Source organism: Rhinoderma darwinii, chromosome 10, assembly GCF_050947455.1.
Source record: "Rhinoderma darwinii isolate aRhiDar2 chromosome 10, aRhiDar2.hap1, whole genome shotgun sequence".
In the NCBI taxonomy this organism is placed as follows: Eukaryota; Metazoa; Chordata; class Amphibia; order Anura; family Rhinodermatidae; genus Rhinoderma; species Rhinoderma darwinii.
Genome location: NC_134696.1, coordinates 38,298,362 through 38,319,629, shown reverse-complemented (window position 1 = coordinate 38,319,629; position 21,268 = coordinate 38,298,362). Strand labels below are relative to the sequence as shown.

Here is a 21,268-nt window from a genome sequence, read left to right as displayed (position 1 = left end):
AAGCACTGGATCTTTCTACAAGCCTTATGGTCGAGTTAATAGTGTCTGACAAGACATGTCTCGGTGTGAGTACTGGTTAATACAGATACAGGCAGGTCTCACAAGCCTTAGACTTACAGCCAAGTTACTGAGTCAGAATAGTAAAACAGGAGTGTTAGTGACTGTCAGATACAAGTATAAGACAGCTCTCAGCCTCTACAGAGATACAGCTACAAGAAGAGCAAGTGCCTGCAGTGTCTGCGCTAATCATCAGTGTGCTTGTGTATTAGCAGCCACAGCTCAGCTCCCATTGCATAGAACCTCCTATCAAGCCGGCTACCTCACTGCAGTATCATTCAGATCTAATGTTTGATGCATCATGGCTGAAATGGAGCCCAGTCTGCAGTCCAGTGACAAAGCCAAACGCTCTGCTCAGCCTACCGGGAAGGTTAAAGAGAATCTTGAAAGTAAGAAACACCAACTTTCTTCTGATCTCTTGAAACTGGCAAAGATTGCAGGTTCATGTCTCCAGCATATCTCTTCCTGCACATGATGTGTTACCACTAGAGGGAGCTTTAGAACAGTTTTGTGTAATGCATGAACATTATAAAATGAAAAGCCAGGACTATGAATGCATAAGAAGAAGCTTGATACGCAGGATTCTTTACAGGAGTTGCAAAGCTTCCAGCATCTCAACTCAGAACGAGACAGCTCAGTATGCGAAATTAAATCAAGAACAGAGGCAAGAATTGCGCAACTTCTGGAAACGTTATCTCGCATTTCTAAGTTCACCAGGCGCTCAAAACGTACGTCTAAGTCACAATCTTCAAAATATTCCACGCTTAGTGAGCAGCTTATAAGGGCACGCTCAGAAGCGGAAGCTACTAAGATACAGGCCGCCTTCACACAACAGAAAGCAGAGATGGAAGCATGTGCGGCTCAAACAAAGGCAGAAATGCAAGCGCTAGAAAAACAATGTGAACACGCTACAGCCATGGCAAGGTTAAAGACTAATTACGGCGGAACTTCAGAGACTGCACGCGCGATCGCGTGCACACAGCTCTGTGCCCTGGCTGTTGCTAACAGCCATGGGCACTGGACAGAATGTCAGGGGCCAATCTTTTGGCCCCTGAACATGTGATCGCTGTGACAACCAATCACAGCGATCACATGCATTTGTACGTATAAAACAGTGTGCACGCGATTGCGTGCACACAGCCCTGTTCCGCTATTACCAACAGCTCTGGGCACTGGGCAGAGTATCAGGGACCAATCTGATGGTCCCTGAACATGTGGTCGCTGTGAAAACCTATCACAGCGACCACATTTGTTTTATTTTGACTTTTCTGGCAGCAAATCTCCTGCCTCTTTTCTTCTCCTCAAACATTGTTTCAGTGTGAGGAGAAGAAGAGACTCGGGAGAATTGCTGCCAGAAGAATACTGTGAAAAAAAATACAGTTACACTCTAAAACATTCTCTGTATAGATAGATTTCTATCTATCTATACAATCTATCTATCCATCTATCTTTTTTTCTATCTATCTACCTTTCTTTTATTCTATTAGAATAGGCAGGTAGGGAGTATATAATTATATATATATCCACATATATATAATATATATAGCAATAGCGGTTTATTTTTTTGTTAGCGGTAGTGTAGATATATATACCAGTTTGTGTGTTTTATAAAAAAAAAAAAATTTGTTTAGTTAGTGTTAGTGACGTTATGGCGAGGAAGTTGTTTTCACGCGCCTCGCACGGACCTATGATAGTCTATGGGGCCGTGCAGACTGTCCGTGAGTTTCACACAGCGTGTGTCCGCTGCGTAAAACTAACGACATGTCCTATATTTGTGCGTTTCTCGCGCATCACGCACCCATTGAAGTCAATAGGTGCGTGAAAATCACGCACAGCACACGGAAGCACTTCCGTGTGACGCACGTATTCGCGCAAGAGCAGTAAAAATTATGAATGAAAACAGAAAAGCACCACGTGCTTACAAACATCCAGAGTGTCATAATGATGGCGGCTGCGCAAAAATCACGCAGCCGCGCATCATATGGTGATGACACACGGAGCTGTTAAGTGCCTTTTGCGCGCGCAAAACACCGTGTTATTTGAGCGCGCAAAACGCACACACTCGTGTAAATCCAGCCTAAAGAAAAGACTGATATCAGCATCTCCTTTCTTTTGTGTCCACTACGGTGTTTGACTCAAGAAACGGAGCCAAAAACTGCCACAAAACCTACATCAAAACAATGTGTTATGTTGACCTAAGGCCCCATGCACACGACAGCAAAAAACCTCAGTTTTTGCGGACCGCAATTGCGGTCCGCAAAAACGGAGCCATTCACTTTCATTGAACACTGACACCTTTCCGTAGCACTACGGAAGGGTGTCAGTGCCGTGGAAATGTTCCGGGAATTATGGAACATGTCCGTTCTTTCGCATTTTGCGGGCCGTGCTCCCATACTTTGTATGGGAGCACGGCCCGAAAATGCGGCTGTCAGTCAGGCAACGGTCGTGTGCATGGGGCCTGAGGGTATGTTCACACGGCGGGGGTCCGTAACGGCTGAAATTACGGGGATGTTTCAGCCTGAAAACATCCCCGTAAATTCAGCCGTACCGGCATGTGCAGGCGCTTGAACGCCGCGTCAATTACGGCCGTAATTAGCGCTGCTATTCATTGGAGTCAATGAATAGCGGCTCCAATTACGGCCAAAGAAGTGACAGGTCACTTCTTCTACGCGGGCGTCTATTTACGCCTCGTGTGAACAGACAAACGTCTGCCCATTGCTTTCAATGGGCAGATGTTTGTCAGCGCTATTGAGGCGCTATTTTCAGACGTAATTCGGGGCAAAAACGCCCGAATTACGTCCGTAAATAGGCCGTGTGAACATACCCTTAGAGTCCCGACATGTTGATTGTTTTTTGTTTTTTTCATACTTTATTTTTATTAGGTAAATTATTGTGATACAAACACATTGGAGAGTAATACTAAATAATATTCCACACAATACTCTACAGATTCCCCACCCACCCGCCAGATCCAAGGAACAAAAAAATAAATAAACCCCTACACTTTACATCTATTCCAGACACCCAAATGTTCCTCCTATTTACATAGTTGGTTCTGCTTTTTAGCTCTTATATTCTCATACATGTTGATTTTAAGAACAATGTTTCTCCATTCCTGAAAAGAGGGGCGAGTCTCTGCCATCCATTTCCTTGCAATAACTTTTTTAGCGAGCAGTAAATCTCTCAAAATGAGATGTATTTGCATTTGCAATACGCAGTACAATTTAAAGTGCCAACGGAGCGGATTTCAAGATCACCCGATCTAACTTGGATGCCACTTCTTAAATATCAAAGACCAATATGAATCAATAGCAGGGCACGCCCATACCATATGCAAAAACTCTGCCACTGGATATTGGCATCTATGCCATTTTGCCTCCTTAATTAAACCCATTTTATACAGTGAGGCAGGAGAATAATATAAATGATGGGTAAGATTGAACTGAACCATAAGATTGTTTTCACAAAGCGAAGTCTCCTTCCCATTCTTATTCACATTATACATTTCTCCCGACTTAGGCCCCATGCACACGACCGTATTACCGTGGACCGTACTGCGGTACGCGGTTTTACAGACCCGTTCAGTTCTATTGGCCGCGGATACCTTTCCGTAGCGCTATGGATGGATGACCGTGCCGGGAATTATGGAGCATGTCCTATTTTTTGTATGGGAGCACGGCCAAAAAATGCAGGCGGTCGTCAGCGGCCGGCCGTGCACGCAACCGTGGGCTATGATTACGGGCACGGTCGTGTGCATGGGGCCTAATTGGACCTAAATCCCTATTTCAACCACTTTGACTTGTGAAAACAGTGTTTTGTGAGTTATAAACATATAATTATTTGATAAATAGTTGACAGAAGCCCTCGCTGCATTCATCTCAAGAATACATTCTAAAGCAAAGTACTTTTGAACTCTGAACAAAATTTTGTCCAGGGATTTAGTGCTAGCAGGCCATAATTGATAATACCTAGATCCAAATTTCTTATTTACCCCATACATGAATTGTAAATCCTCAAAAGGAATTATTTGTCTCTCTTTAAAAATATGTGACCTTCCCGTGTAATACCAATTCTTTCCCAAAAACTATACTCGGGAATTATCATAAATTTTTATAATCATAGTTATTCCAAATCGGGGTAAAAGAAACTGCCCCTAATCCCAGACAACCTCTTGAAATCCGCCCAACTTTTAGTAATGCACCATATACACGACCGTATATGTTATCCATAATTACGGACCCATTCTTTTCTATTGGCCACGGACCCCTTTCAGTATTTTTACGGATGGGTATCCAAGCTGAAAAAATGATAGAACCTGTCCTATTCCTGTCCGTAATTACGGCACGGACTCTCCCATAGAAGGCTATGGGCGCTTCCGTAAATACCGACAGCTACGGATGTGCATCCGTAAACCGTTCGTATTTACGGAAGCGTTGCTATGCAACATGTTGGTGACAACATTTACAGCCTCCCTCTTTTTTTACGGATCTGTATATACGATCAGACACGGATGCAATACGGACCGTATTTACGGACACCCTTCCGTATATACGGCTAAGTTACGGATGACTACAGATCCGTATTTACAGACAATATTTCGGGATAGATGAAAATACAGTCGTGTGCATGGGGCCTAACCCTGCATCCATGGGAGGGTTAAGCCTCCCTCACTTACCTTTATCAATAAGTACTTCTTTTTGACCCTAACCCTTTTTTCTGCCCCCAAATAAGATCATTGGGAATTACTTCTATCAGCTTAAAGACCCTTCTATTGATCCATACCCGACAAGATGAGGAACCATTTTCACAAGGGATATTCTATCGCTCCTCGAAAGGGGAGGTTTACTCCACATATGCACCTTAGCTCTAGTTTTTTAAATCAATGGCATAATATTTAAAGAGATATGATTTTCCAGATTACCATCTATGTTAATCTCCAGGTATTCAAAGTGATGTGGGGGACTCAAGACAGATCATTTTCCCGAAAAATCATTATCTATTGCATCCAATGGTAGCAGAATAAATTTTCCCCAATTAATCGCTAATCCAGATGACGAACCAAATTGTATCACCTGAATGGCCCTCGGGACAGACCTCACTGCGTCGTTCAGGTATAATAAAACATAATTTGCATATAAAAGGATTTTGTCCCTCACCACTCCACAACCGAATCCAGAAATAGACTCATCCTCTCTTATTAGAATTGCCAAAAGTTCAATAAACATGGCGAACAAGAGCAGAGAAAGGGGACACCCCTGCCGAGTTCCTCTAAAGAGTGCAACAGAATGGGATAAGTCCCCACAGACACTGACTCTAGCAGTGGGAAAACTATACATCACCTTCACCACATCGATGAAATTACTTCCAATCACAAATTTTGCCACAACCCTCCAGAGAAAAACCCACTCCAATGCCCACGTGGTCTTGTGGGTAAAACTGCTGTTTACCTGCAAAACCTACTGGCCATTAACAATCAATTTAAGATCCGCGCCAAACAGCATGTCAGAGCTGTTTTCGGCCACCTGGCTGCAAGTTCCGTTTGTCCTTATCCTTAGGAGTACTTGGTCTCTACAGTTCTTGATCATTAATGGGGAAGAAAGGGAAGGAAGACCCTCACAGATAGACTTTGGAGAAGTTTTTGTTTTTATTTTTTTGAGTGGAGGTTTAGGAGATATTTTAGTATTTTTTTTTGCCTTGATGACAAAGGCTGATGGTGATAAAGGCTGGAACTTGACATGTCGCCTCTATACCGGCTCTTCTTCCACAGGCGCTTTTGATTTTCTTTTTATCCAGCAGATGTAGATGCTAAAAAGAAGAAAAATGAATATCAGTTATTCGATATCTGCTATTTACATGTGAACTCTGAACTCTACTATCCTGAACATAGGTGGAGTGTGTGCAGATGTCCCCTGGTGTGTTCTCTGTACTTCACCTGCTTATCAGTCTCCTGAAAATATCATCTCATCCCTATGTAGTGCATTGACTTCAGTAACTTTAATAGGTTCTGCCAAGTTTCTGTTTTCTTACTGGGTAAAACAGTGTTGCAGATTATACTATTCTACCTGTCAGGAGCAAAGGAAATCTGACGGGACAGAAGCTAACAAGCCAATTACTGGCTCTCATATGCCATACAATGTAGGTTTAATAAAATAAATAAATATATGCCAGTGTGAACAGAACCAAAATCTTAAGAACGGCATCATATTTAAGTAGTAAAAGTACTGCATCTCCTGATCAATTATTCATGTAGACAACCTGACAAGATTTGTTCAGCTCAGCTACATGTACATAAGTAATGGTTGTTTTTTACATACCCTATGCCAGCAATTATCATGATGGTAACGATGGTGGGTACAGATATCGCTATGAAGACTTTACTGTTGATTTTTAATGTCTTCTGAAATACCGTCTCAGGCGCTGTGATGTCAAGCACGTCAGGCAGTGTGGGACGAGGCTGGTATACCGCTGTTGTTCTCGTTGATCCACTGAGAACTAAATAAAAAATAGTTCATTTTATCAGTATCAAGGGAGTAAAGAAATTGCATTTTAGGTGATTTTAAGACAGAAATAATAATAATGATATAATATATCAGGACATCACAATTATCTCTCCTCATTATAGTTCATAATAAACTCTTACCATAAAAATGTAGAATTATAAGGGACAGCACCGTCACTAGAAAACTATCTACAAAATACAGTGCGCTGGAGATGAAAGGATGAGCCAAGTGGCAAACTGCTACATCCAATATTCCTACCGGGGAAATCCATCCCTCATATATCAGCGTAGGCCGTCTATGTATTACAGTTCCGCATAGTGGCGGTGATAATATGCACTTACCTCTCACATTATACACAAGGTGGCTGACTGGCACACCGGATTGCAGCATGGTGGTACACTGGTAAACACCGGACTCGTGCATCTGTACGCCCATGATTTTTAAAAAGCTGTCCTCGGTGACTTTTGGTTCATTTTCACCGGGCTGAAAAGATAATATGGACAATTGTTAGAACCTTCTATGTCTCAATTATTTATATCAATGTCATTATCACTGGGGGAGAAACAAACGCCTTGACTTGATGGCCGTATGTACAATGATATCAGGCACTTTCCTGGTTACTTTATCAAAAATCTCCCATTTTACCCTCATTCCCTTAGAAATATGTCAAATATTTACCATGATGAACACATTTTTATAGGGCTCCTGCAGCCTGGCATGCCACATAAAGTTACAGTCTAGATATAGATCTTCATCCTCTGTAACTTGCATAAATATTTCTAGACAAAAAGAAAGTGTTAGAGTGTTAGTTATGTATCTACTCGGCCCCTGCGCTGTACACTACATTGTAACTCACAGTCACTGATATTATTATACCATCTACTTACGTCCACAGTTTATCGTCTCGGCAATGTAAGCTTTTTGATTTTTGCATGGAGAGCAGAAAAGTCCAGTTTTCAAATCTGATAAAAGAAGAAAAATATCAAATATGAGTGTTTTATAAGATTTCTTTAGAATAAATATCATAATCATGTGTTGACGTGTATCCCCTGTCACATGGAGAAAACACAGGCTGCCACTAATGGCGCTCCTATTCTACTAGTGGCTCCTGCAGGATTATCATTGGACAGAATCACATCAATCTAAATTTCCTTCTGGTTCAGTAAATCAGATTTTCCGGCATGAACTATGGATTATTGGAAGTGTTCTGCATATTTACAGAGTGGACAGTGAGCGCTTTGTGTCCGGTGTTTATTACTAATTTAATATATGGATTTATATAAAGGAATAAAAGCCGCCACTTACCAGAGCATCCACTCTCGGTGCACACACAGCTGCATCTATCCATGTTTTCTGTGAAGAGAGGAAAGTATTTTACTACAACTCTCATCATCCAGTCAGGAGAAGATTGTCATTACAATGCCCCCAACCCAGTAACACATACAGTGAGTGTCTCCCTAAACAGTGCCAGCGACAGTGCCCTTTATATGGCGCTATGCAAAGTTGTCCCAATAGAGCACTGGTCACAATGACCCTCATAAAGTGTCGGCTGGTACTCAAAAACAATGTCAGTCACAGCCCCCCCCCCCCCCCCGTACATAGTGACAACCACAATAACCTCCCAAATTACAGCAGCCTCTGTTTACTTACTTCACGTTCTCTACAGTGCTGCCCGCTCTCATAGTTATATGTAAGTAACCAGTCAGCGGCCGCTTACATGTAACTTTTTTATCCTCTGCGGGGGGAGGTGTGCAGCGTCTATATAGTGCTGTCATCCATGTATAATAGAGGTGTTCTGACAACACCATAAATATATAATATAAATATATTTTCCATACACATGAACGGTAAGTCACAATTCACACATATTATATTAACAATAATCCCAGTTCCTCTGGCCAATGAATAAAACTCATACAATACCTTGATTTTTGGGATGGCCCCCGGCGCAGACAACATTTTCCTCGTCACAGGTCTTACAATTGGTGTACGTTTGCACCATTATACCTGGGGAAATACACTTGTTTTAAAAACGTACAATGTTATAGAAAATATCAAAAACAAATAAAAAGTATAAGATGTACTTACCACAGCTGTCTTCACCTGAGAAACAAAGAAAAAAAGAACTTGTTACTTAATGTTGTCGTTGTCAGACTCATAAACATTGAACTTATAAATTTCCATTGAAATCTCTGAGCTGCCCCAGTAGAGTCCGGGTCCTATATAGAGCCCAGCAGCTCCTAGAACTGACATCCACAGCAGCCAATCAGATTCCTGCTGTCATGTGTCCAGTGTAGGGTAGAAAATAAAAGCAGTGATGTGATTGGTGGCTATAGGGAAGACCTGCAGTTTCTGCCTGCACCAGTATTTCTACATGAGGCGCAGGCGTCTAGTACAGTCACATGTAATAATGTTGCAGCATGTTATGGGGTAATAATATATCTAGAAGAACTCACCTTTTTTATTTGGGCATCTCCCTAAAAGTGAAAGAAATGCAAAATCACTAATTATAAAAAAAATGGCACTGAAAGCGCAGCGTATAGTATAGGTTCACATATATACATTACAGAACTGCACAAAGTTCTCAATATTATATTTTTAGCAAATTTGCTCCTGTCTGTCAATAGAATGTCGACTGCTACACTGACAAGGAGAAGTAACAGAAAAAAAGTCACTTGTGACAATCTAAGAAACAGTAAGGTTTCTTACTATTTGAATTCGATACCCATCCTCTGCCAGGTCCGGTGGCGCACTTACCATAGACGCAGACCACGGCCACTCCTATGGGGCCCGAAGTTAGAAGGGAGCCCGACTATTGGCTTCCTGACATAGATTTGTATACCTTTCATTGAGTTTAATTGTATCTGGATACATTTATATGCACTGAGCTCCCTCTAGTGGTGGCTGCAGACAGACAGTTTTATAATGCACAGTGTGAAGGGAAGCAGGGGATTTATCAATGTACATTTGTAAGTTGCCTGGTGTAAATATGAAAAATATGGTGTTCAGACTGAGCGTTATAGTCATGAAGTTTCTGTTTGCACAAGTAAAAGGTTCGACGTGACGTTTTTTAACTTAACTCAGATACGTCAACAGGGAGTGCACCCCAATCTGTTACACGCTGCACCGGGGAGAGACACTGGCACACCGCATCAGTATTACCAGAGCTCCCACTATATAGATCTGTCATCTCCGGGTGGATAAACTGGCATCACTAGCTATACATGAATGTTTCACTTACTTTCCTGAGACTCCTGGGCTATCACCTTCAGCTTTTCTTTAAGTTGTTTAAATTGATGTATAATTATATGAAGAAGCTGGACATCTAGAATAAATGAAGAGAAATAATAATGGCAGCTAATTCCCCAATCTATTAGTCTGGGCCCCCAAAACTAAGGTCATTTTTATTTTACACCAATAAGAGAAGCAAAATGTAATATTTACCTTTAAAATCTATTGCCTCGATGATATCAACCGATTTTTTATACTCCGAAACGATGTCGGAAATAGCATAGTCATCTGGAATGGAAACACCAGAGATACAATCATTATCTATATATCATCATTCAAATTATAATAATAATAGTAGTAATAATAATAATAGTAGTAATAATAATAATAGTAGTAATAATAATAGTAATAACAATAATAATAATAGTAGTAATAATAATAATAATAGTAATAATAATAATAATAGTAGTAATAATAATAATAATAGTAATAACAATAATAATAATAGTAGTAATAATAATAATAATAGTAATAATAATAGTAGTAATAATAGTTATAGTAATAATAATAGTTATAATAATAATAATAATAGTTATAGTAATAATAATAGTAATAATAATAGTAATAATAGTAATAATAATAATAGTAATAATAATAATAATAGTAATAATAATAGTAGTAATAATAATAATAATAGTAATAATAATAGTAGTAATAATAGTTATAGTAATAATAATAGTTATAATAATAATAGTAGTAATAATAATAATAGTAGTAATAATAATAGTAATACTAATAAGACAATTACCCAGCATCTCGACTTCATCCTCCAGGTAATTTAGGATCTCTTTTTCGGCAATTTTAGAAAACCGCCTGATGGTCACATAGGCCTCTGTGCTTTCATCCACTTGGCTTCTGATAAAAGTATGATATTTAGCCATAGCCATTTTCCCTCTTGCGTCGCATTCGATGCAGCAGAGGGACCTTGTGATGAAGCAAGATGTTAGCAGAAGTAGAAGGCCAATCATGATCTGGTAAGAACCAAACTTTTGGAAATAAATCGCTTCTAGTAGCCACTAGTCGCTATAAATCGCAAAATACAGAACTATGTCCCACGGAGAAGACAACAGCACTGATACATTTGACAACCTCAGGCACTGCCTTATCGGAAAATGTCTTTGTGACATCACTATGGAACCCGAGATGTCATAAAGAATATGCAAATTATCTCTGTGACCTATGAGCTATCAGAAAGACTAGGGAGAAAAATTGTATTATGACATCATCCCATAACATACGCAAATGATGCTCTGGACTCATGAGATATTAGAAGAATTGAATAGTATGTTTACCTTTAACCCCTTAAGGACACGGCCAATTTTGGCCTTGAGGACCGGACTATTTTTTTTATATTTCCCTCTTTGTATCCCGGCGCTTATAACTTTTTCATTTTTTTGTCCGACGTAGCTGTATGAGACTTTGATTTTTGCGGGACAAGTTGTAGTTTATGTAGATACCATGGTTTTGGTACATTTACATTATCGTTTAATTTCTATACATTTTTATTTTTGGCAAAAACTTTATTTTGTTTTTACACCTTACACCAATCATCATAAATAACATTATACATTTATTGTACAGGTTGTTACGGACATGGCGATACCAAATATGCATATATTATTTAATGTCTTGGGACTTATATTTTGAAAAGTTTATTTGTTGTAAAGAATGTGTATTTCTGTGTATTTTTGAAACAATTTTTTTATTAATTGAACTTTTGTTTTTTAATCCCATAAAGGGATTTTTCATTTCGATTATTGAACTTTAATGTACTGGCATATATCTACCTAAGTATGCCCTGACAACAGGAAATATGGTCAGACAGCCCCGGGGTCCTTCAATGGACCCTGGGCTGTCTGCCCATACCAGGTATAGCCATTGATCGCGTCACAGGGATTTCCTGTGATGCGACCAAAGGGGAGACCCCCTTCTCACTTTAGATTTGAATGCTGCCGCAATCAGCTTTGATCGCGGCATTCAAGGGGTTAACGGCAGAGAGAAGAGGTTTCTCTTCTCTCCGCCGGTAGAGCTGGGCTGCGACTGTGTATTATAGACATTACAGCTGCTGTCCAGCTCATCGTGGCGCGCGGACACTGGCTGTCACACAGGATGAGAATACTCATCCTAATGTGCCAAGTACCCGCCGCTCAGGACGAGTATTCTTGACCTGTGTCGGCAACCGGTTAACCCCTTAAGGACTGAGACATTTCTATATTTTTCATTTTAGTTTTTCACTCCCCGCCTTCCAAGAGTCATAACTTTTTATTTTTCTGTTAATAGAGTGCAGTGAGGGCTTATTTTTTGCGGGGGGAGATGTCGTTTCTAATGCCACCATTTAAAGTACCATAGTACTGGGAAACTGATTAAAAATTCTTTGCTTGCTGAAATTGGCTTGGTGTTTTAGGCTACATGCACACGTTGAGTAATTTGGTGCAGAAAATCTGCATCAAAACCGCAAGTAAATGCAGGTAATTCTGCAGCTAAAAGCCGCACCTAATGCTTTTTGATGCGTTTTCAGGTGCAGAAAAGAAAGACCCCCCCCCCATAAATTATCAACTAGGCAACTCCAAAATATGTATCAACTGCGCAAAAGAAAAAGAGTTTGTAGCCAGATGTATATATACAAAATAAATATTTTTATTAACATGTATTAACCAACAATTTAAAAACAGGATTACTGAAAGGAAAAAGACCCTAGTAAAAAAGGTTGGGAGCGGTTACTGATGTATTTTACATTTGAGATGAGTAATAGCAAAGCTGACAGCTTTGCTATTAGGCCCCATGCACACGACCGTGTTTTTGCGTCCGCAATTCCCCCGCAAATCCACGGGAGAATTGCGGCCCCATTCATTTCTATGGGCCCATACACACTATCCGTGTTTTCACGGGTCTCCGCATGTCCGCAAATCCGTGCCGCAGAAACTCAGGACATGTCTTATTACGGGCCGCAAATTCGATGCGGACATGCCAATAGAAGTCAATGGGCCCGTGGAAATTGCGGATACACCTCCGTGTGTCATCCGCAGTTTGCGGATTTGCGGAAGTGTTGCTAGGCGACGACCGGGAATGAGTTCCGTCGTCGTGAAGGCTGGAGACAGTGCAGGAAAGCAGCAGAGAGCAGCAGAGAGCAGCATGGCTTCAATTAGCGTGGAGAAACTAAGGGTATGTTCACACGGCGGGGGTCCGTAACGGCTGAAATTACGGGGATGTTTCAGCCTGAAAACATCCCCGTAATTTCAGCCGTACCGGCATGTGCAGGCGCTTGAACGCCGCGTCAATTACGGCCGTAATTAGCGCTGCTATTCATTGGAGTCAATGAATAACGGCTCCAATTACGGCCAAAGAAGTGACAGGTCACTTCTTTGACGCGGGCGTCTATTTACGCGCCGTCATTTGACAGCGGCGCGTAAATATACGCCTCGTGTGAACAGACAAACGTCTGCCCATTGCTTTTAATGGGCAGATGTTTGTCAGCGCTATTGAGGCGCTATTTTCAGACGTAAATCGGGGCAAAAACGCCCGAATTACGTCCGTAAATAGGCCGTGTGAAAATACCCTAATCATCCTGGTCCAGCACAAGCCCTGTCTATGGAATAAGCGCCTTGAAGAGTATGCTGACAGGAATCTGAAAGATCTGGCCTGGCAGGAGGTCTGCAGTGAGGTGCATCCTGAGTGGGAGAAGGCAACGAACGTGCAAAAGAAACGCATGGGTAAGTTTCACACCTTGATGCGGTTTCTGAGTACTCCTGTCATGTCATGTCATAATGAAATGCCTGAAGTTTTGATTGGTGGGGGTTGGATCACTGAAACACCCACCAATCTCTGAAATGAAGCTGCAGAAGTGCACGTGAGATTGTGGGGGTCTCATGGCTCGGACCACCACCGATCAAAACGTGACATGTCACTATGAGGGTATGTTCACACACACTAATTACGGCCGTAATTCGGGGGTTTTTGCCCTGAAGTACGTCCGCTAAATACGCCGCAGTAGCGTGGACAAACATCTGCCCATTGAAAGCAATGGGCTGATGTTTGTGTGTTCAAGCGTGGTGTATATTTAACCGCCGCTGTCAAATTACGGCGCGTAAATATACGCCCGCGTCAAAGAAGTGACCTGTCACTTATTGTGCCGTAATTGGAGACGTTATTCATTGACTCCAATTAAAAGCAGCGCCAATTACGCCCATTCAAGCACCTGCACATGCCTTTACGGCTGAAATTACGTGGATGCTTTCTCCTGAACACATCAACGTAATTTCAGCCGTTCAGCTGTCGTGTGGGCACGGGCAGACGTGGTTGAATTGATGTTGAATTAAATGAGAAAACAGAAAACTGTGGCAAGTACGCAGTCGTTTCTGCAACGTCTCAATTACCTGTCAAATATGCAAATGTTGGTGCAGATTTGTTGCGTAAACGCCCCAAATCTGCACCAACATTTTCAGCAAAAAAACAACATTTACTTAGATCTAGTAATGTACACTTCAAATATGTTGATCTGTGATTGTTTTATTTTATATCATAGTTGAATACGTGAAAACACGATGGAACACATGCCGTGACCAATTTAAGCGTGAGCTGAATGACAAGGGGAAGAGCGGAGACGGACGACAGAAAAAAAGACCATACCTGTACACAAAACAGCTGTCGTTCCTTCTGGATGTCATGCAGGTTGGCCCGTAAGTATTGCTTATATACTTTGATCATTGTAGTCTGGCCATGTAGTCAGTGGCGTAACTACCGCCGTAGCAGCCGTAGCGACTGCTACGGGGACCGCGGCATGAGGGGGCTCCACCATGTCCGGAGGCTCCGCTAGCAGCTACTATGGCTGCTACAGCGGGACGCCACTGAACACTTTTATGGGGGGGGGAGGGGGGCCTGTATGGCGTTAGCGCCATACAGCCCCCTCTGTAGATAACTCCATACAGTCCCCCTATAGATAACGCCATACAGTCCCCCGGTAGATAATGCCATACAGTGTACAGTGGGGCGCTATATGGCATTATCTACAGGGGTGGGGGGGTGCTGGAAAAAAGGCACTATCTACAAGTGGGGGGGGTTGTGTGACACCCAGTGTAGGGTGGGCCCCAGTCAAAAGTTTGCTAGGTGGCCCAGTCTTTCCTAGTTACGCCCCTGCATGTAGTGATGCATGTGAGTATGTTAAAAGAGTACGTATTGTTGGTGTGACCAATTATACGGTCTATTCAAGCACATAATTCCCTCTAGGCAGCCCATCGGATAAGCTGCATATGTTTACATAGTGTATTTGCCCTGCTGTAGACATGACGTTAAATTACTACGTAAATTCCCTAACATTATGTTTTCATTTTCCAACAGAACCAAGGATAATCTGGAGGCAGAAGACTCTGATGCCACTCAAATAGAAGAGGCTGACGTCGGTTTGGGGATTGCTAGGTCCACTTCCACTCCAGTGCTTGCTGAAAATACAGCAAAGGATAATCCAGTCTGTGCCACGGAACCGGAAGACGAAATTATACCCCGAGGTAAACGCAGACGTTCTGCCAATAAAGGTCCAACATGTACAGAGCCAAGGCAGGCGGTCGACTTGCGGGTTTTAGAACACCTGGAGAAAAGAGCGACAGAAACCGAAGAGGGCACCTTCTGTCGCGCTCTTTCAAATATTCTAAAAAGAGTGCCAATTGAGAGGCAGATCAGGTGCCAAACAGCCCTAATGGAAGTGGTCGAAATTTTTGCCACACATCCTGACCCACGTGAAATCCATCATGCCATAGAGTTTCATAGGCGGGGGTGTGATGGAAGCACCTTCCGCTCTGTCCCTCCAGCACCTGCAGCAACCGCTCAAACCAGCCAGCAGCCACCATATCAAGCCTCAATGCCACTATTCAGTGAAGATCGTCCAGGGTATGGCATGCCAGGACCTTCTCAACAGCAGTATCGGCACATGCAGCAGGGGGAGGCTGTTCCACGACCCCATCATGACCCTGCACCTTCTCAATCATTTTACAATTTATAATTTTGTAATATTATATAGTTTTGTTTTTGTTTGATGACACTGTTTTGTGCAAAGAATAAAAGAAGTTTATAGTTAATTATGTGTTTGTATTTATTATTATTGAAAAACATAATGAGGTATTGGTTTGCATTTCTGCCGAATGCAAAGAATCACATTTTTTTTTTTTTAATTTAATAAAAATTTTAAAAAAAAACCGACAGAAATACATTAGCTCGCAACCCGCGTCAAGGGTCCTCATTCTCTTGCGAGTCCCTACTCTACTACTGCAACTTTAACTACTAAAACATTTGTAACATAAACAGGAAATACAACAGTCCCTATTAAATTTTAATTTGGCAGATGAAGCACATCCCTTTGCCAATGAACTGCTCCCTTAGGTGATACAAAATAGTCTGTATACAAATTACGGACTGCCAGTCCAGACACTCCAGGTCTTCCATGTTGTGTGTAGTCCAAAGCGATGGAATTAGTTGAGAAATGGTTCAGCTCTGCGTCCACTGCCGACTCATGAATCCTCAGAAAATTGTGGAGAACAACACACGCTTGGATAACCTTTGTCACATTTTCAGGATTCATCTGAATGGAGCTCTGGAACACACGCCACTTGCTGCTTAGAATTCCGAAGGCGCACTCCACATACCGTCTTGCACGGGTAAGGCGGTAGTTAAAAATGTGCCTCCGTTCATCTAAGCCACGCCTAGGGAATGGACGCATCAGGTGAGGGGACAGTCCGAAACCTTCATCACCCACAATGACAAAGGGTGCTGGTGGTCCTGTAGATCCTGGAAGCTGTCTAGGTTCCGGAAGGTCGAGCTGGTTAGATGCAAGCCGTTCACCCATTCTGGAAGCCCTGAAGATGCCAGCATCCGCAGAGCTTCCATAGGCCCCAATATCGACAATTATAAACCGATAGTCACTGTCAGCCAAGGCCAACAGCACCACCGAGAAAAACTGTTTATAATTGAAATACTGAGACCCTGAGTGAGCAGGCTTTTTTACGCGGATGTGCTTACCATCCAGCGCACCAACACAGTTGGGAAACTGTGCTGATTGTAAGAAGCCATCGGCAATCCGAATCCAGTCCTCAGGCTTGGGCTTTGGCATCACTGCTGCTCGAAGTTGCTGCCAGATGACTTCGCAGGTAAGCTTGACAATCTTCGAAATAGTAGAGCACCCCAGCAGAAAATGGATATGGAGCGATGCAAAGGAGTTGACGGTTGCAAGAAATCTGTTAAAAAAATATATATATATATAAAAATATGCACATACAGGAAAAATATCTGCAGCACGGTGACATGGCGGCAATATGCACAGGGGACAAGTATACTAATATTGTTTGCAGGGTAGAGACATGTCGTAGAAGGGGATAGGTTTTCTTACCTCAGAGTGACGATCAGGCGTTCCTCTGGAGAAATGCAACGTCTCATGGTGGTGTCCTGGAAGATGAGTCCAGGACGAAGGTCCGCCAGCAGACAGTCAAAAGTTTGAACGGACATACGGCAGTAGCTGAGGAACTTGTCCGGGTGCTGCCGCAGGTCTGAGTACAGCATGTTAAAATGCCCCTTCCTAAGCCGTTGGGAGACAATGGGGTGAACCCAATATCTCCTCCTCTTCGGTTCTTCGTCCAGCATTGGTGGTTGCTGTCCAAATCGCCTGGAGAGGAGCCAGTACAGGAGTACATCGTCCACATCATCAGAAGACATCTTCGCAGTGAGGAACTCACAAAAACCACAGCTATATCAGCAGCGCAATGTGTCCGAACTCGCACAAAGCAAAGATCTGGAAAAATGCACAAGGAAATGGCTCCTGAGCGATCATGTGACCTTCTAAAGGGGTTGGACCAAGCTTTTGACATCCTGTTTAAATTTTCCTTATTTTTATTTTTTTTTTCATCCGCATTTTGCGGATTACATACGGATGAACTGCGGATTACATACGGATGAACTGCGGATGACATTTCACGGAACACGGTCCTGGAATTTGCGGACCAGAAAAACACTACGGTCGTGTGCATGAGGCCTTACTCATCTCAAATGTAAAATACATCAGTAACCGCTCCCAACCTTTTTTACTAGGGTCTTTTTACTTTCAGTAATCATGGGTATTTGGCCTTATAGTCCAGAGCTGCTTTTGTAAACGAATGACAAGATGGGCTTTATACATAACCACGGAATGATTTAAAAAGTTTGATATTGTATTGTATGACTATTGCAGTTCTTCTGTTTTATTAAGGGTTAACTGTATTGATGTCGAAGTAGGCTCCTTATTGGCTGCCTGTTTATTTAAGTGTTTACCCTATACTTACAATGCTTCACACGCACTAAAGATCCAAGTGCATCGCCAGTTTACCGTCTGTGATCTACTCCAAGAATGCCTCAAATGCGTTTCCATAGTGGATGAGTATATGGTTTTCTGATATTCTTGCTTTCTTAACTGCAGAACTACTGTTTAATCTGTTTGATTGCTTTGGATTGGCTTACATGGTCTACCTACCGTTGGACATAAATGTTTGTGCCCAACATTGCCTGTCAAGAAATTTTCCTTGGGTTTATTTCTCATCACTGCTTGTCCTTGTGACTGTTGCTATTATCAGCCATTATTTCATCAACATTCCTTGGGGGTTGATAATATTATTTTATTATGCTACGCAGTTTCTTCATATGCGGTGATTCACCCAGGGGATGTAGCTAGGGGGGGCGCAAGCCCCGGGCGCAACTAGGAGAGAAGGTAGGGGGCGCCGGGCGCAGATACAATTGAATACTCCTCCTCAGGACGCAGATACAGTTGAACCCAATGCTGAAGCAAGGAACTGTCAGTTCAGAGCGGAGGAGAGGACAGCGCTACTTTAAGTGCTGTGCCCTGGGAAACCCTTGAAGTCACTGTCCATATATGGACAGTGACGTCAATAGCTTCTGTGGAGCGGAAACCCCGTTGCCGATGCTCTGACAGAGAATTCCCCTCCAGGAGTAGCCCCTGATGTCACTGTCCATATATGGATAGTGACAACAGGGGTTCCTTCTTGGAGCAGAATTCCTGGCCTATGCTCTGGCTGGGGATTCCGCTATCTACAGGGACGTGGCGTTATATTCAAGGGGGTGGGGCACTATCTACATGGGCACAGTGGCAGTATATAGGGGCACTAGCTACAGGGAACACTGGCGCTACCTATATGGGCACTGTGGGCTCTACATGGGCAATGTGACACTATCTACATGGACAATGGCAATAGGGGCAGCTAAGAGCGCATTATACTGTATGGGGCAGATAAGGGGCATTATACTGTATGGGGCAGCTATGGAGGCATTATACTGTATGTGGGCAGCTATGGGGGTATTATGCTGTATGGGGGAAGCTATAGGGGCATTATGCTATATGGGGCATCTGTGTGGGCTTTATACTGTATGGGCGCATCTATGGGGGCATTATACTGTTTACTGGAAGCTATGAGTGCATTATACTGTGTGGGGGCAGGTATTTGTCATTATAGTGTGTGGGCGGCACTATAGGCGCATGATACTGTGTGAGCTGAAACGGGTGTGTATGGGTCGGGATTGGGTAGGATTACAGGCGTGGCACAAAAGAAAAAAAAATTGACGCACAACGCATCAGTTGTCCCTCTTTGTCATACTTGGAAGTTGGGAGGTCTGGAGGAATCCCCGGCCAGAGCATTTCCGACACTCTTTCTGGGGATTCCGCTCCTGGAGAAGCCCCTGTCGTCACTATCCATATATTGACAGTAAAAGACAAACTAGCAGCACATCACAGTCCCAGTTGTTATGTGGAAGATAGTTTTTCAAAATTCAGGTATAAGTGCGGTGCACGCAGTATTGGCTCGTAGCCAAGTTGACTCCAAATATAGACATAAGAATAGAGAAACCGCAGCACACGGGTCTTGAGGTATCAAAGGAGTGTAAAAAAATACCTCAAGAAACGTGTGCTGCGGTTTCTCTATTCTTACATATATGGACAGTGACAAAAGGGGCTCCTCTGATGAGCCCCAGTGGCGCTACATACAGGGAGAGGGTGTAGTGCTATCTACAGGGGTGGGTGTGTGTGGCACAATCTACAAGGGGGAGGGTGGCAATATCTACAGGGGAGGTGTGGCACTGTCTATAGGTGGCATGGTATGGCAGTATCTACAAGGGGTGGTGTGTGGCACTATCATCAAGAGGAGGCTGTTTATTATGTCACCACTTATTCTCATTAGCCTCAGTTATACAATCTGTTGTAGTCAGGCACACTGACCTCGTTTATTTATTTTATTTGAACCCTTTAAGGACGTGGACTAGTTGGCACATTCAGGACACAGCCCCATTTTTCAAATCTGACATGTGTCACATTATGTTGTAATAACTTTAAAATGCTTTTAACTATCCAAGCGATTCTGAGATTGTTTTCTCGTGACACATTGTACTTTATGTTACTGGTAAAATTTGGACAATACATTCAGTATTTAATTGTGAAAAACACCAAAAATTAGTGAAATTGCAAAAATTTGAATTTTTCTAAATTTAAATGCAACTTCTTGTAAGACAGATAGTTATACCACACAAAATAGTTGTTAATTAACATTTCACATATGTCTACTTTATGTTTGCATAGTTTTTTGAACATCCTTTTATTTTTCTAGGACGCTACAAGGCTTAGAACTTTCAAAACAGCATTTAAAATGTTTCTTAACCCTTTAGGTGTTTCACAAGAATTAAAGAAAAGTAGGGGTGACATTTTCACATTTTATTTTTTTGCAGAAACTCATTTTTAATATTTTTTTCTGTAACACAGAAGGTTTTACCAGAGAAACATAACTCAATATTTATTGCCCTGATTCTGCTGTTTTAGAAATATCCCACATGTGACCCTAGTGTTCTAATGGACTGAAACAGCAGGCCTCAGAGGCAAAGGACTACCTAGTAGATTTTCGGGCCTTCTTTTTATTAGAATGTATTTTAGGCACCATGTCAGGTTTGAAGAGGTCTTGTGGGCCCAAAACAGTGGAAACACACCCAAAGAGACATCATTTGGCAAACTATACCCCTTAAGGAATTTATCGAGGGGTATAGAGAGAATTTTGACCCCACAGGTTCTTTGCTGAATTTAGTGGAATTAGGCCATGAAATTGAAAAGATAATTTTTTTCCGATAAAACTTGCATTTCAAATTTGACAAGGAAAAAAGGATAAAAAGCACCCCAACATTTGAGAAACAATTTCTCCCGATTACGGCAATACCCCATACGTGTACATAAACTGCTGTTTGGACACATAGCAGGGCTCAAAAGGGAAGGAATTGAGCTGGAATCGCTTTTGGGTGCCATCTTACATTTTCAAATCCCCTGCGGGCCAAAACAGTGGTTGACCCCCAAAAGTGACCCCATTTGGGAAACTAAACACCTTAAGGAATCTATCTAGGGGTACAGTGATCATTTAGAC

The 21,268-nt window shown here is 42.2% G+C and overlaps 1 protein-coding gene across 1 annotated transcript; it reads left to right on the top strand.

The window, feature by feature from the left end:
* The first annotated feature begins 357 nt into the window (after positions 1 to 357).
* On the top strand, positions 358 to 15,895 carry LOC142661377 (uncharacterized). Its single transcript, XM_075838759.1, has 3 exons — positions 358 to 785; positions 14,371 to 14,524; positions 15,183 to 15,895. Exons 1-3 carry the CDS (start codon positions 611 to 613, stop codon positions 15,838 to 15,840), a joined length of 987 nt encoding a protein of 328 aa, XP_075694874.1. The 5' UTR covers positions 358 to 610; the 3' UTR covers positions 15,841 to 15,895.
* Positions 15,896 to 21,268: the final 5,373 nt, after the last annotated feature.